Raw genomic sequence first — 18451 nt, 5'->3', positions numbered from 1 at the left:
GAAACAAGAACATGGAATAGGAAGAGACTATTCAGCTTTGAACTTATCTGCCATTCAATATTATAATGGATGTTCATCCAAGTTCAGTACTCAGTTCCTGCTTTCTCCCCATATCCATTGAACCTTTAACTCTAAGAACAATGGCTAACTCCCATTAAATTATTTAGCTTCAATTACCTTTTATAATAGATAATTTCATAAGTGCATCAATTTTTGAGTGAAAATATTTCTCCAGTTATATCAGGATTTTACAAATGTTGATGTAATAGCAGAGCAATTCAGAAAGGATTTATTATTTTCTATTCTCTGTCTCCTCTTTGCCCACCAGTTCCTATCCATGATAGTATAGTTCATCCAGTGCCACAATCTTTAATTCTGTACACCTATCCCCTTTCATTCTTCTACAGTCTAGCAAATTGTTATATGTGGATTGTGGAGGAACATGTGACCTCCCTGCCTGGAATATTGTGGATTGCAGAGGATTACTTGGCCTCCCTGTCTGAGACCTAGTCGGAAGTGGCATCACCAGCCAATCAAAGTTGGACTCCGACTACCCATTAGTGTACACCTTAAATGATTCAGCGTCATCAGTGGCCAGCTACCCAGCTCAGAACAGTACAACATCGAGGCATGCCACATTTCTCTATCTCTGCTCCTTGATCCTGACTACGAACTCTGCTCTATGCCAGGTCATCCACATCACTGGAGGAATCATTGTTAAGGTGTGCACTATACTTAGAGTGGGACCGTAGTACTGTGTGGCAGTACTTAGCAATGAGCCATTCTCCCCCACCCATTGGTCATTGGTACAGGGAACCGGGAATGTGTGGTGTTGTTAGAGTTTGTAAGTATCCGTATATTACTTAACACTGAGCTGCACCCTGAGATACAGGGATCAGAAGGTCTGCTGAAGTCCCTATCTGTGAGTGTGTACACATGTGAGAAAGTGTTGTAGAATAAGCAGCCACTGGTATTGAAGACCCTTGTGTCTGCTTACACGGTTATAGTATTTGTCTCGTATCATGTAGAAGGTAGGCAGCCACTGGTATCAGAGTCCAACCTGGGTTCGTTGTGAATGTCTACATAGCTATTAAGTAGTAGAGTAATTATGTATTGTAGAGCTCGTCAAAAGAATCAAAGACTTGTTGATCCAAACTAAGGCTTTTATTAGCAAAAGACAGGAGCTCTTCACAGGTGGCCGACCAGTCCAGAATGATCCGACCTGGCTAGGGACACAACCCTTTAAGGCCCAGACAGTAGGCGTGGCTTAGCTCTCAGCCAATCGCTGTAAGCACAGTCTAGATACTGTAACTATATACACTATATACATTGGTGATAGATCTGTACTATCACATGTATCATTTGACATCTTCCTCTGTTTGTTTCCCATGTGTTCAATAAAGTTACCTTTGATTGTAACCCTCATGTTCAGACTCTTCTCTGTGAACCCACCAAACCTGATACTTCCCAACACAACACAAATCATCCCAACCTCCCTTCACATGTCATCCTCGCATTCCAGAAATCAGTCGAAGGAACCTTATTAAAGAAGTGACCACTGTCATTCAGAAAACCCTAAGATGCTGCTCTCCCTCCATTACAAAAGCATCTTTCTTCAATTACAGAGCGGAACTCTACACAGCATACTCAAGGTGCAGTCTCAGAAAGGTCTTGTACTAATGTAGTAGGACATCTCACCATACTTTCGCTATGTTTGCCATGATACCCATATGCTTTCTTCCTTGCATGCCGCACCTGCATACTTACTTTGAGTTGTGGGTGATATTTTCACCTCCAGTGAAGTGTTGCCACCTAGATCATGGGCTCTTCCTCCCAATCTAAATCCTTCCTTAATTTTAGTTTAACTTCCAGCCTGTGCTATTCCTACCAGGAACTCACTGTTACTCCACTATCGATGACTTCAGGTGACAGAAAGCTTAGGCAGGCAAACCCCTACAAGACGGTGCACTGTTCATTTAATTCTCAAAGATTATACCATTGGTTCACCAAAGAGCTTCAACCTCTATGTCACCTCAGTCTAATAAAATTTACTACTATCCAAAGGCTAAAAGAAGGAAAATTACACATTTGTTTTGAGCTCTATGTCCTGTAAATAAAAAAAAAAGCTTTCTTTCTTTGCTTTTGGTGGAAGGTAATACTCACAGTGCTCTGGATGCTTGCTTTGCCGAGTTCCGTAAATTTCCATGCCGTCATTGTCAACACACCAGCAGTGTCCAGTGACAGCATTACACTGCACAGTTTCATACTCCCCTGTCTCTGTGCACTGAGGGATATAGGAGGTAGTGCTGATGTTTACATATCCACTCACCAGTATTTGCTGGCGATGGAGCTGGCAGAAGGACAAGCCTAAAAAGAAAAAAAAATATACGAAAAAAAATTATGCCTTTGGAGAAAATAGAAACCTAGAAGGTAAGAAATACTGAGTGGATTTCTAGACACTAACTGAAGGTTTATGCAGAAAAGAGTTTTTACCTGGGAATAAACCACCAAGATTCTGTATGATCTACATAAATATGTAGTTGTTAACCTGAGAATAAATTGCAGCTGGAATCTGTGCTTGACAGCAGCCATGAGGGGTTGCAGACTCCAGAGAGCAGTGGGACCGGGGCAGGGCACCAGAAATGGGGAGAACACCTCACATTAAGAATGAGCAGCATGGGAGACCACAGCAGGGGCTCAGCAGCTGAAGGACCCAACAGGACGCTGACCACGGCAGCAGACCAGCGACAAGCTCTGCGGCTGAGGGACCAACGTGGGCTCCAGGCTGTTGGCGACTTGCAGACAGAGGACCCGCTGGACACTGTCTCGTGGGAACCAGGTATCGGAGCCAGGACTCAAGAGGGTGCTGAGGACAAGGAGGGTTCCTGCCGGACCTTGGCTTCTGAAGGTTTCCTGATTGTGTCAGAGGTTTGGATATGGAGCTCAAGTTGCCAATGAATCAAACAGGTCTCTAACATTGCCCAAGGTGCAGGATGCATGGGTACTCAGTGACTCTGAAGGGATTCTCTTTTGCTTCTCTTTGCCCTGTTGTTAAGGATGCCAGGCTCACGGTGACTCTTTGCTTGCCTTAAGGCAGACAAAAGTTAAAGTATATCATGTATGTCACATTTATAATGCATTGTTACATGACAATAAAAGAAATCTTGAACCTTCAAGGCTCAGATACTTTTATATAATAATAGGCAACTGAGAAGGTGACCAACGAGAATCAAAACAAAGGTTTTAGGTGATGTTTTTTTAATAGAAAAATATTTATCATGGAGTAATTAACAAGCTAAAATCTCTTTGAGTGAATCAAAGAAATAATACATAAATATCCAGGCTGGAAACTAAATGCACAAATATTTACCAATTATTTTCATTATCACATAAATTAAGTGAACCTCTAAATATTCTTTAAATATTATAAACTATTATATGATCAAAAGTTTTCATACTCCACCCTGAAAACTCACATTCCACTTGAAACAATCCCTATGCCATAAGTGCTCTGTGATTAGAAAGGGATTACTTAAGGTGGTATGTGAATGGAAAGAAAAAGTTTGAAAACCACTGTTTTAATCACACTTAATTGACTCGTTATGCACATGGTTTCATAACTCCAAAGGAAATTTTCTCAAGCAAAATATTTCAGTAACAATTGGGTCTAGAGCCTTCCCTTCCCACTCGCATACCACCTTAAGCAATCCCTTACTAATCACAGAGCACTGATGGCATAGGGATTACTTAAAGTGGTATGTGAGTTTAGGGGGGGGGGGGGGTGGGCAGTTTGAAAACCACTGGAAGTTTCCAGGTCACATGCAGGCACAGGTACCTGGAAGTTTAGAGGTGGGAGAGAGAGCAAGGGAATCTGCAGATTTTTTTCATCAAGAGGCCCTTTTGATTTTTTTCCACCCACATCAGATGATTGATGCAATTTCTATTGCTACATAACTCACAAAAGATAGAACATTATAATGCGTTCTATATGGGAGCTACTGGGAACCACAAAGCATTGTAGGAATTGAAGGGGATTATCACAGAAGTATGAGTATTTTTAGGAATCTCCAGCAGAACATTGGAGAACCGCCAGTTTTCAATACTAGTGAGGGATTATTAGGATTATGTCAATATTTTCGGGATATCCCCAAGAATGTGGTTATATGGGGAAATCATGAGTTGGGGAAGTCCCTAAGAGCTTGTGAACATTTTTCAAGGTTTTCTAGACCATGTTACTTTTTTTGCTCAGAATCCCTCAGGATACTCCTAAATTTGCAGGGAGTTACAGTTTTATCAAGTCATCCTAAAGCTCTTACAATGGGTCAAATCCTGCAAGGTAGTATTTCTCAGCCTGTTGTCCTCAGACCACTGGGTGTGCTATAATGGTGCAACAAGGACAAATATTACTGATATAATGTACAAGTAATGAATAAAATGACTAAATAAAATGAAAATTCTCAAAATTTGTTTCCCACCAAAATAAAACAAAAATTTGGGAAGGGAGTCAACCTAACCAGCACCCACAACCCCTGCAGTAATGATGGTCCATGGGTTTGGTGTCAGTGGTCCAAGGTCAGTAAAGGAATACATGAGGTTGTCTGAAGAGTGGGGAAAGAATTGGGAACCATTGTTCTGAGGATATATTACAAAAATCAGCAAGGGTTTGTTAGAAACTACAATTAATGAATTGTGTCAACATTGACATGAATTGAACACTTCACACAAAAATGTTTTAAAGGCTCTATTAGAATTTTAAGGGCACATCTATCAGATACTTGGATAAAGGTTTAACAAATGGAAAAAAAATTAAATTACAATTTTTTTATAAAACTAAAGAAGTGGGTTATGAATATTCTACTGATGAATTATAATAACAAATGATCTCACATACTTACAGGCAATTACTGATGGAGTTTCCTTGCTTTCTGACACCACATCACCTTTATTGTTGACACACCAACAGGATCGTCCATCCTTTGTGCACTGCACATTCCTGCATCAAAAATATGTTATTAAAGCCCTAATGATGTATTTTATTGGAAGTCATGTACCAATGAACAACCTTCTGGTTGTGTCCTCAAATTAGAAGTTCCTGCTGTTATGTGAGACTTACTTGACCAAAGTGCAGATCTCTGAATTTCTGTAATGTTAAGGTAGTTGTAGAATCATGCACCACAGAAGCAGACTGTTCAGCCCAACTTGTTCATACCAACCAAGATGCCATTCTGAGTTAGTTGTCTACACTGGGCCTGATAAATTCTTCCTATCCACGAACCTATCCAAATGTATTTGAAACACTGTAATTATACTTGCCTCTTCAAGCAGCTCATTATATTCCTGATGAAGGGTTTAGGCCTGAAAATGTTAACTATCTATAGATGTTGCCTGACCCGTTGAGTTTATCCAGCATTTTATATCCTTCCATTTACCCACAACCTTCTGTGTGCAACACTTACCCAACAGATCCTCTTTAAATCTTTCCCCTTAAACCTCTGCTCTCTAGCATTAGATGCTCCAGTTCTGAGAAGAAGATTGTGACCAACCATTATGCCCAAATGATTCTATAAATCTCGATATTGGTCACCCCTCAGCCTCCTTTGCTCCAGGGAGAAGAGTCCCAGCCTCTAGTCTTGATAACATTTTTGTGTCAAAAGTTGCCTTTCTACCTGGTATTACGAGCTAACATTTCATTTTTAGGGATTATCGCTTTAAGGGTTAGTATAAGCTGCGACCATACACAACTGTGGAGAGACTGGGGAGGCAACAATCAGGTACAGACTGCATCCCAAGTTGATAATTTGAAGAGAAGGGAAATATGCAACTTTTCCAGGGACACAGGTGGAGAGAGTCATGTGACTAACATTTAAAAACTGTGGTTCTCAACCTTTTGCTTTGCCCTCACATACCATTTTAAGTATCCTCTATGCCATAAGGAAAGGTCACTTTTATAGACCATATTTGGATTTTTGGAAGCAGGAGAATTACGGCATTTGGATCGTGTCCATTGTAATGGTCAATTTTCCTGACCCATGCCTGGGTTCTAGAAGGACTGTGAGAGTCACTTGATTCAGTTTCCTCTATGAAAGGAAAAGTGGCAGCTCCTCATATGAAAGGACATTAACTCTGGAAGCAATGCGACAAGGAATCGTGAATTTTTAGAGAGTCTGGTCACTCAGTCTCTCCCACCTCCTTTGTGATTACTTCTTTGCCTCAGTTTAAGAGTCCTTGTGTCAACACTTGATTTCTAAGACTGACTTTTGAATAACTTTGCAGAATTGTGCCAAAGCTGTAATGGTTTGGGTATTACACACACACACACACACACACACACACACACACACACACACACCTATATTCATGCAGATTTGGGGGTTAAGTTTAGATAAGTTATTTAGAGAGTTATAATAGTGGTTAGAAATAAAAATATAGTGTTTTAAAAGTAACACTGTCTTGGCAAATTTATATTGCTGCTGGTCTGAGACGTAACACTGGGAAATTGATGAATGATTTTTAAAAAATTTAGACATACAGCACAGGAACAGGCCCTTTTGGCTCACAAGTCCATGCCTTCCAATTGCACCCAATTTACCTACAACCCCCATGGAGGGAGTAATCTGGAGCACCTAGAGGAAACCCACATAAACATGGGGAAAATCTACAAAACTCTTTCTTTCTTTCTTTTTCAATCTTTTTATTATTATTATAATTTATAAACACATACAGTTCAAAGAGATATAAAAAAATACATAGTAAGTAATGAATTAATACAGAGATATTAAACAATAATATTACAGAATAAAAATGTATCATAAAAAAAATTTTGATCAGTTTAGGGTGTGAACTATCTCTAAAAAAAAAGATATAATTAATAACAATATATGAAAAAAGAGGAAAAAAAACCCCAAAAAAGAAGAAAAAACAAATCTGAATTAAAAAAAACTTAAAAAAAAAACCTACAGATATAGCTAAACCACGCCGATCACTCCGATTTCATCTTACAGCCCAATTATCATACATAATCATAGAAAGAAAACAGAGCCAGATCAACTCACCACAAATGAAAATATTGAATAAATGGTCGCCAGGTTAACTCAAACTTAGAAGGGGATTCATAGACAGAGTTTCTAATTTTCTCTAAATTTAAACATAGTATAGTTTGGGTAAACCATTGGAAAACAGTGGGAGGATTTACCTCTTTCCAATTTAATAGTATAGATCTTCTAGCCATTAGTGTAAGAAAAGCAATCATACGATCCGCAGGAAGAGATAAATAAGTCAAATCTATCATAGGTAATCCAAAAATTGCAGTAATGGGATGTGGTTGTAAATCAATATTCAAAACAGTAGATATAATGGAAAAAATTTCCTTCCAATAATTCTGTAAAGAGGGACAGGACCAAAACATATGTGTAAGGGAAGCTATTTCCAATTGACATTTATCACATATAGGATCGATATGAGAATAAAAGCGATGGAGTTTATCTTTAGACATATGAGCTCTATGAACAACTTTAAACTGTATTAGTGAATGTTTTGCACATAGAGAAGAAGAGTTTACCAGTCGCAGAATTTTATTCCAATTTTCATTAGAAATATGAAGGTTGAGTTCTCTTTCCCAATCATTTTTAAACTTTTCAAAAGTCCCAGAATTTATTTTTGTAATTATATTATATAATTTAGATATCACACCTTTTGGAGGGAATTTTGAATATAGTATATCCTCTAAAACAGTCGTAGTCTCCCGATTGGGAAAAGAGGGTAAAGTCGAAACTAAGAAACTCCTAATCTGCAAATATCGAAAGAAATGAGATCGAGGTAAATCATATTTCATGGATAATTGTTCAAATGACATGAAAGAGTTATCCAAGAATAAATCCGAAAAGCATGTTATACCTTTAACTTTCCAGAGTAAATAAGCTTGATCAATTAGAGAGGGATGAAAAAGGAAATTTAGTACAATAGGAGTTTCCAAGATAAAATGACTTAGGCCAAAAAATCTCCGGAATTGAAACCATATACGTAGTGTATGTTTAGCCATTGGATTATCAATTTGTTTATATAATTTAGTAAGAGTAAAAGGGAGAGCAGCTCCCAAAATAGAGCTAATTGAAAAATTTTGTATCGGTTTAATTTCTAAATTTACCCAATGGGGATTTAGAGATAATTCTGAATAATTCAACCAATACCTTAAGTAACTAACATTAATTGCCCAGTAATAAATTCTAAAGTTGGGTAATGCCAATCCTCCCTCCAGTTTAGATTTCTGTAAATATTTTTTCCCCAATCTAGGATTCTTGTTTTGCCAGATATACGAGGACAATTTAGAATCGACCTTATCAAAAAAAGATTTAGGAACAAAAATAGGTATAGCTTGGAATATATATAAAAATTTAGGTAAGATCATCATCTTAATAGCATTAATTCGGCCTATCATGGATAGGGATAATGGTGACCAATTGGTAAGTAAACTGCCGATCAGGTCCAATAGAGGGAAAAAATTAGTCCTAAACAAATCTTTATGTTTTTTACTAATCTTAATCCCTAAATATATAAAATGGTCTCTAGCTATTTTAAAAGGTAAACTATCATAAATAGGGACCCATCCATTAAAATGGAATAATTCACTTTTATTTAAATTCAGTTTATATCCCGAAAAATTACTAAATTGGGCTAATAAAGATAAAACTGCAGGAATAGAATTTTCAGGTCAAAACTCTTCATCGACAGCACAGGTTTTGAACCCCGATACCAATCTCAAACACTGTAGAAGCACTGTGCTAACTGCTACGCTAACCCTGCTGCCCTGGATTTGATTATTTCATCACTTGATTCTTACTGTTGAAACCTGATTTATAAATTCACACTGTGTCTCTTCTTTCACCTTTGGATATAGGTTTGGTGCCCACAATCCTTTGATACTAAACTTAAATAAATGAAGTTTCAAAAGAATCCCAAATAATTCTTCCTTAACTTTTTTGCCTTTTCTCTTTAGCGTCTCAGATCATAAATTATATGTTTATTCTAATCCTATCTTTTATCATAACATTTTTTCTATTTAAACTAAGTTATAAAGAGATTCCTGAACATGTATTCCCGTACCATTGCTTTCACTCCATTTTATGACGGCTAGAGCAAACTATGCTGCTTTCAAATTGCTTATTTAAACCCTGCAAACAGCATCTTTCAGCTATTTCTGTCGGGAAAGAGATATAAGAGTATCAAAGCTAGCACCACCAGGCTGAGGAACAGCTTCTTTTCACAGGCAGTGAGAATGCTGAACAACTCAAGAAACTGCTCACACTAACCATCGGAGACTCGAATATTTACTAAACAATAATTATTTATTTATATGAATGCTTGTCCTGCATATGTACTGTCTGTCTGTATGCGTGTTATGTCTGGTTGTGTGTCTGCATGTTTTGCACCGAAGACCGGAGAACGCTGTTTCATCAGGTTGCACTTGGGCAATCGGATGATAATGAACTTGTTTTCACTTTTGACATCCTTCTTATCATAAAAGTTGGGTGGCCACATGTTGCAGGAGGGCTCCCATTAAACAGTTCCAAGTACCCAGGTTTGATTCTGACTTACATTACCGCATGCATGGAATTTCCACAATCTCTCACGAACCATGTGGAATTTCCCTGGGTATTCTGATGACCTCACACATATGCGAGAGACATGCTGGAAAGTTAATTGGCTATTGTAAATTGTCCCTCATGTGGGAAAGTATGAGTCATATCGCGGTACGTAGTAGCATGGGCAAGATGGGAATGCTCAGGGGGCCAGCAGAGACTTAATGGCCTCCTGCTATGTTGAAAGAAAATGAGAAATATACAAATTTTCTCTTATTACAAAGTTGTAGAATGTACACCACATAAAGAGTCCCTTCACCCACGCCAACCATGATGCTTATCTACACTAATTCCATTGCATCATGCCTACTTTCTAAGAAGTCTGAGAAGATTCAACATGTCATTGAATATGCCATTGAACTTGTAGAGGTGGTCGGTGGAAAATATACCAACTGGTTGCATCACTGCATCACTGGTTTAGATACTCGAGTGCCCGGGGACACAGAAGGCGACAAAAGGTGACATACCCAGCCAAGTTCACCATAGTTCCAGGAACTGACCTCTGTCTATGGAAGACATCTGCATATGGCGCTGCCTCAAAAAGGCAGCCAACATTCTAAAGCAGTACAGTGAACTGGAATTCACCATCTAGGTGTAGTTTAGATGGTTGACCCCTCCTCTTGGCTACATCCCCCTCGGTCCTGATATAAACCCTGCTTTCCCTCCTTACTATTGATCATGTTACAAGCAGCTATTCTTAATGGGGGCCGTAAAGCGCCCCCCCACCCCCACCAGGGGGCCTCAGTAAATTTAAGGGGGGCATGGACTGAAATCATAAAATACGTTTCATGTTTTTTAAGTAGCCGGTAGGAAAAAAAAACTTGATTGCTTCACAGGGAAGGGAGCAGAATCCTAAGGGGGCCATAACCAAAAAAGGTTGAGAATGCCTGTTCTTCAGGACCCCCATCACCCTGGCCACTCTCTCTATTGCTGGTAACTTCAGACAGAAAGTACAGAAGCCTGAAGTCCCACAACTCTAGGTTCAAGGACATTTTTTTTCCAGGGGCTATCAGGCTCTTGAATCTCCCCATACTAAGGATATCTCCTAATATCTATTCCAGGACCCCACTATTTGTTGCATTTTTTTTTACTAACTGCAACTGAAAATAATAATCTAAGCTTTTATATTTATGATCTCTTTCTCTCAAGTAGTAATTTAATTTATACTTATTTTACATTCCTGTACAGATGTAGCAAGAATTTCAGAGCATTTGTACAGTGTGCTTATGTACCTGCCAATAAAACTCATTCTCATTCATTCCTTCTTTCATTCTCATACTTCACTCCTTTCCTCTGGAAGTACCAGTGCCCTTTAAACATCGTAATTGCATTCTGGTGTCAGTGCTGCACAACTGCTCAGTAAAAGGAGGTGTAAGGCGCTCCTTCTGTCCAATAGCCTACAGGTCACCTTTGGGCAAGGTGTAGTACCTGTTCAGCCTCCGATTCAGGGTCACGTGAAGCCATGGATAGTTGATGGCAGATGTTTTTTTTACAAGCAGATTCAAACATTAGAATTCATAGTTGTAAAACTAAAAACACTGGACAGATGAATCTGTGGATCAATGGCCAGGGAAACCGCTTCAGTATTTTCCCATGTATAATCATGGACTGAACATTGACCATGGTCTCAGCCCAAAGAAGGAGCCTTCACTGAAGGAGAACAGGGGAGGCAACAACTACAACTCGGAGGGTCAGAGATTGTGATGGATGTAGAGACATGATCACCCACACCCAATGGCAAGGCACCTGAATGAATTCCATCTGCCTCCAAAATATGGTTGGACAATTGAGAATGGATAGAATTTGAACAAGAACCAAAGCCATTTTCTCCATTCTTATTTATTTAATCAAAAATAAACATGATAAGATGAACAGAATTTCTCACCTGTATTTGCCATCCAGTGTACACTGGGGAATATAGTTGTCATTCTTCTGAGAGTCTTTTCTTCTAAGTTCACAGGAGCTCAGATGCTGGGAGTCTTGCTGGTATTCTACAAATCAAGGCAGTTAAATATTAACTCCACTTGGGTCAAGAGGAATGAGAGTAAATTACAAAAGTGTTGGAGAAAATCACACAGGATCCTGAGAAAGTAAAAGGCCTGAACCCTTTGGGAATATAGAAAAACAGGTAAGTAGCAAAGTTGGGAGGGGGACAAAGGAGGAGTGGAGGGAGGAAGGAGAAAGAGGCAGCTGAGGATGGAAAGAGGAATGAGAGAGCTGAATGAAAGATGAGTGATACCAAGTGGTTTATAATGCACAACTTCGGCCTACAGACACCTCACTTGCTACCAGTGTCCACATGCTGAGAAAGAGTAAGGTAAAAAAGCTGAATTATCACATTTTGTGTTGGAGTTCTACTTTTCTATGCACAGATTTTCTTCACACTTAAGAATGGTATTTATGACATATTCCAAGTTACCCTGAAAAGGTGTTGGTGGGAATTTTCAAGAAAAGCTGAGAATCAACCATGCCAGTGAAGGACTGGAGTGTCACCTTGCCAGGACAAGTGGGGAAAAGGGGAAAAAAAAACAAACTGTTAGAAGAATTAAAAAGGGCAAGCAGTATCTGTGAAGATAGAAGAATGATTGACATTTCAGATCAAAACCATGTATCAGGACTGAGAGTGTAGAGGAAGGCTCGCAGGTGCGGATTGCCTGACTTGTGGACACCCCATACATTTGAAAGAGACTGGGCAAGGTAGATGATGATGGATATGGTGGCTTATGCAAGCATTCCAGGCATCTTCTGCTGGATGGGAGCATGACACTCTCTCTCCAAACCCCACCACTTTCACCATTCTGGGGCTATGCCAAGAAACAGAGCTGGTATCATTAAGAGGGCTCACTCATGGAGTGAAGACAGTTGGTGGCTGTTCTCCCTGTACTAGCTCTTCCCATGACTGCCTGGTCTTCCATCAGATTCTGTGATTCTCTCCCATATGCTGTTGGATTACAGACAGTTCTCAGGAATGGAATGTTGTTGTAACCTGCAGATTTCCTGTTCAGAAGTGAGAAGGAGAGTTGAGGTAGAGCAGTGGTTTTCAACCACTGAGATAGAGGGTGGCAGGTGATAAGTGGAACTGGATAAGGGAGGGGTGATGGGCAGATGGGATCAGGTGTAGGATCAGATAGAAAGGGTGAAACCAAAGTAGATAGGTAAGTGGGAGATGGACAGAAAGAACCAAGTGGAGAAAAATAACAATGATGGGTTAGGTGAATAGAGGGATGAAAAAAGTGAATAGAGGGAAAGGGGGACCCTGGCAGACTGGTGGGATTGGAAATGAACACAGGGAGTGGGAGTGACATGAAATTGGAAAATTAAGTGTTCAGTCCATTGCCATGTCAGCTGCCCAAGCAGAACCAAAAGGACATTATGAACCAATTTGGATTCTATGATAACTCAAGTGGCCTGTTACTTCTTTTGAGACAACATCTGCCTTTTTGTTTCTTGAAGTCCTTAAAATTAATGTAAATTCATCAACTGCAATGGAAGATTCAGACCAATTTGCTCTTGACATTTGCAGCAGATAAAAGCATCACCTGTGTGACAGAAACAAAATTAATGTTTCATCGAAAATGTCACTGACTTGAAATATTAATTCTTCCAGATGTTGATGGACTTGCTGGTGCATTTACAGGATTGGTCATTTTCACAAGATTTGGAATTTGCAGTTTCATATTTTTACAGGTTTATGTGGTTCAATCAATATTTCACAGTGAATTATTAAGGCATTTATTATCTATTTTTCCTAACCCTAATGCATAGATTTAAGACATCTGGCCCCTTCTTTTTTCTAAATTCATCCATATCATCTCACTGGATGATCCTTCCCACAAGGACATCCTTTGTCTGTACTGTTGTAATGTTCTCTCTAATCAAAAATGCAACACCCCTACCTCTCTTACCTTCATCTCTATCTCACCTGTAGCATCTGATTCTTGTGTAATTGAGCTGACAATGCTACCGCTCTCTCAGCCATGTTCCGGACATGGCTGTAACAGCCCAGTCTCTTGTGCCCGAATTAATTTTCTTTGCTTATTAGATTTATTACATTAAATAAATGCACATAAGTCTGTCACTCTCTTTGAAACCCCTGTCTATGCTGACTACCAAATTGCTCATTTAAACATCTAAGTTCATTTTATCTTTTTACCCGCTACACTGATGCATTTGGTTTCACCCCCTGCAGACATTTTGTTTTTAAATTGAGGGGTACAGCACGGTAACAGGCCCTTCCAGCCCACGAGCCCAAATACATCGATTAACCCACAAACCCCATACATTTTGGAGAGTTGGAGGAAACCAGAGCACCCAGGGGAAACCCACAGAGTCACGGGGACAACGTAAAAACTCCTTACTGACAGCGCCAGATTTGAACCCAGGTCACTGATGCTGTAGCAGTATTTCGCTAACTGCTATGCTAAGCGTGGCACCCCTTTGAGGAACACAGGTAAATCTCCCCACCAGGAGCTGGAACTGCTGCAACGGCAGTGCTGCCATTGGTGTGGATCTGCAGAGAGCAGGGAGAGGAGACAGAGTTCCTCTGCAGGATTCGACTGCCCAGTTCAACTATTGGCCACCCCGTACAGGCTTTAAACATCCTGTTAAAGAATCCGATGGTGGTTTATTTTAAAATCTTGCGTCCATGGGGTCTGGGCTCAAGATGGTGTTGCCTGTGTTTGGCAGCAGCCTTTTCAGACACTGGGAGAGCAGATGACTGGTGCAGAGCATCAGAAAACAGGAAAACCACCCCCCTAGAAGCAGAGGAAATGACCCTATGGAATGGTGACAACAGTTGCAGACCAGTCAAGGATTCTGCGGCTGAGGAACACACAGACTGTTGGTGACTCTAGGTGAGGAAACCATGCAGGCTGCGGGCTGCCTGCATCTGCGGCCAAAGAACTCACACCAGGCTGTGGACAGCTGGAGACTGGCTTGAGACTGTCTGAAGAGGTATCAGGTATTGGAACCGTGATGAGAGAGGGTGCCGAGGGCACTGGAGGCTTCCTGATTATGTCGGAGATTTGGATCTGGAGCTCAGGTTGCCAATTGTTTTGACTGAATTCTGTGTAGCTGCAGAGTCCTGGAGGAGAATCCATGGGCACTCAGTGACTCTGTTTCTCTTTCTCTGACTGTAAGGGACACCAGGCAATTTCCTGTGATGATGAATTTTTGTTAGCCTTATAGCAGACAATTTAATTGTTAAATTTGTGTAATATTACACCTTTTTTATTACATGACAATAAAGGAATCTTGAATCTTTAGTTCAGGTGCAACCTGTCTCTCTTGAAAAGGTCCCACCTTCTCTGGAAGGAAGTTTAATGGTCCAAGAATCTGAAGTTCTTCCTCCTGCACCAGCCTCTTAGCTACATATATTGAACAATTTCAATTTTATATTTGAGGTAGGTGCATTAAAGATATTAGCAAACCAAAGGAAGGTCCCACTTACAATACTGACAACTGTTGTCTTATTCCACTAGATCGTAAACCAGATAACTAGACCCCTCCATGGAATTTCTGGCATTTGAACATAAATGCTCCTGTTCAGATTTCCCAGTTAATTACATGTCCTTAACAAAGGTCAAATTTAAATTTCATCAATCCACTTTCTTGTTGAACCCTGGAAAAAGATCTCTCACTATTACAGTTTGCACCCTTTAGCTTCTCTTTCTTTTTAAAATAATTTTATCGAGTTTAACATGGTATACTAATGATAATATAAATCAAATCATATGCATATCACATATCAATTGTAAATTAGATACATAACCATAATTATTACATAACTTACTTTATTCAGGACATCATATTCTATAATTATAATAATTAAACAAGTAAATCATAATGAAAACTATGTCCAAAAATAATAATGAATACAACATTTATACAGATAATTCATATAATTTCCCCTTATATATAAGATAGTTTACGCTTCTCTGATGTGATCATGTTGCTCTGTGATATGATCCGTAATCTGTAGTTTAACCACCCCCCTTTTATTTTTTTGTCTTAATAATAAAAAGGAAACAAAAAATTATATCTTTTATATCCCTATTAATCTACTCCTTCCCTCTAAACAAGGTTATCTGTATATATTACAAATATGAATCAAATAACAACTTCCAGACACCAAGCATCCAATCCTCGGTGCATCCACACCACTTTAAATCCTCAGAATATGCTAATAATCCAGGAATAGGCTCCAACATCTTATCAAATTCAGACTTTGCATCTTTAATATATCTAATTTTTTTCCAAATTAAATAAGACAAGATATCATGTAAGCAATGTATGTGAGTGGGTGAAACATTATCTTTCCACTTCATCAAAATTACTCATCTAGCTATCAATGAAGCAAAAGCTCAGATTTTCTTCTGGGTTGAGGACAGGTATATATCTTCTTCTAGAGAAAAAAAAACAAATAAAGCAAACAAAGGGCATGGTTCTAATTTAGTATTAAGAATAATTGATAATGTTTGGAAAATATCTTTCAAAAAATGTTCTAAATTCAAACATTAGCTTTAGAAAAGATATGGGTTTTAGGACTGTCCCTAACACTGGTATGTCCCTCACATGTACAATGTTCTATATCCCCATCACTTCTGATCTTGTTTTGCAAAAAGAATTATTAATAAGCAGACACAAATAAAGAATATGTTTAATTATCATTTTTCCAAGTTCCATCCTGGCTGATAGAATACAACGAGTGATCAAAATTAGAATATTTCATGTTGACATGGCTTAACATACACTTAGAAACTAATAGAATGGGTGGCTATTCAACCAAATCTATCCTTACTAATTAAAAATTAAACTTCCATTAATGTCAGGAAAGGTTTTAAATCCTTACCAGAAAGCACAGCTACTCCACTGTAGATGCAGTGGAGAATGACAATGAGAATTCCAATGCGCCCCATTACTCCAATGAAGCAACTGAGTCTATTCTCTCCTTTTTATGAAGATTTCACGTCCTTGTTGTCTCTTTAAGCTAATCATGATTTTGAACACACAAGTATCCAGCCATTCAGAGTGAAATGCAAAACCTGTTTGACGCAAGTCCCATGAATTAAAACTAAACACAATTTCTCATGTGGATCATATGAAGTGTTTTGAATGTGCATTGATATAGAACAAGGCTTCACCTGTTTATGTAACATTTGGAGAAAAACTTGAATCTCACAAAAAGGATGAATCAATTAAAAAATTACATTCCATTAGAATGAGGACACAAAATGACTTTGTGATCTGTGCCTGGGCAAGTATGAGAAAGTAAAGTAAAACTTTTATTTATTCCAATTTCACAATATCCCCTGTGGGACGATATAAATATTTCAACTGCAGCCCCCATCAATAATATCACTTCTATCTTCTGACTTCAAGCACCCTTTATTAAAATAGAGTGAGGAATTTGAATTTTACTTCTAATGAGTAGGAAACCATAGGATAAAGTTGTATAGGAAATAAATTAGCACTCAAAGAAAGATTGCAAGATATAGTCCTCTATGAAATAATGTAGATGCTGTAGAAAGGTGGAAGACTGCCTTAGCTCAGGTGAGGCAGATTCACTTTTGTATCAGAGGTTGTAGGGTTCAATTCTGCTCCAGAAATAAGCAGAAAATCTAGTCTCAGAGTTCCAGGGATATACTGCAGGGATTCTCTGCTGTCAGACATGTTGCATCTCACATGCAACATCTGGGTCTCCTTATTTCTTAGAATTTATTACATTCCAAATGTATTGCTACATGGAAAGACCCTGGAACATTGGGAAAGATATGTATCCAAGTTTCATCCAAATCATAGATTCCATAAACATAAGAAGGAACGTATCTACATAAAACATTCACTTCCTCATTTATTTGGATTAGGTCATATGAGGAGAGTTACAAGTGATATCCTGTGCATCCATAATTCAAATACAAGCCTCATATCAATGGCAGAGAGGTTATTAATTTATTGGGGTGAAACAGCCAAATTCAGAACTTTATCAATCCCAAGAAACTCTGGTTCAAAAACATCAATTCTAAAGCACTGCCAGTGCTGTCCTGATTTAAATTGGCTAATTCTGCTGAGTGCCTGATATGACAAATATCCATATGTATGGGTAGAAGGTGAACAGCACAATTGCCATAACAAAAAGATTAACATGCAGCTATACTTACTATTTATTACAAAATAATTGTCCTGGAAAGAACACACTCAACACTTCTGCCACGACAGAACAGATTAGACAATCTTTATTTTTTTATATAATTTAATAACAAAATTGTAATTGCTGAATCGCATTTGGGTCTGGGTCAATGAATGAAAATGGCAGTTGCATAAATGAAAAGGAAAATCCAGTGGAACTGCATCAGAACTGGTAGAATTAGGAGTAGAACTCATAAGGGTGTGTGTTCTTGTGAGTGTGTTTTATGTGTTGTGTGTGTCTGAGAGAGAGAGAGAGAGAGAGAGAGAGAGAGAGAGAGAGAGAGAGAGAGAAAGAGAGAGAGAGAGATGGTAGAAATAATGGAAATGGAATGGAATGGATGAGAAAAGGTAGATGGAGATATGCCACTCAGGGCTCTCCAGGTTTTGGAATGTTTCCACTCCTCTTCAAGTTTAGGAAGAAGTTCATACTGTTGAAATAGGTAACATTCACAGAGAACAAAAACAATCAGAGAAACAGCATATATTTTGAAAAAGTAAAATTAATTCAATTTTCCAAAAAACTGTCAGATTGCTTGACAAATGAATACTTCGGCCATCGTTACTGAAAATTTAAGTAAGTGAATTGGTTTAGATTTTTAACATGTTATCACAAAGTTAATGAAGAACAG

General features: G+C 38.7%; 1 protein-coding gene across 1 annotated transcript in view; it reads right to left on the bottom strand.

Moving 5' to 3' along the window:
* Window positions 1–16552, bottom strand: part of tg (thyroglobulin) — a 344749-nt gene extending 328197 nt beyond the window's left edge. Inside the window, exons 1-4 of the mRNA XM_069915700.1 lie at window positions 16486–16552; window positions 11521–11626; window positions 4896–4993; window positions 2164–2367 (exon numbers count right to left, since the gene is read on the bottom strand). Of these exons, the coding sequence (XP_069771801.1) occupies window positions 2164–2367; window positions 4896–4993; window positions 11521–11626; window positions 16486–16552 (475 nt within the window). The remainder of the gene's footprint in view (window positions 1–2163; window positions 2368–4895; window positions 4994–11520; window positions 11627–16485) is intronic.
* Between the last annotated feature and the right edge of the window lie 1899 nt (window positions 16553–18451).

This window comes from Narcine bancroftii, chromosome 2 (assembly GCF_036971445.1).
Source record: "Narcine bancroftii isolate sNarBan1 chromosome 2, sNarBan1.hap1, whole genome shotgun sequence".
NCBI classification, from domain to species: Eukaryota; Metazoa; Chordata; class Chondrichthyes; order Torpediniformes; family Narcinidae; genus Narcine; species Narcine bancroftii.
This window is presented reverse-complemented; position numbering and strand designations above follow the sequence as displayed.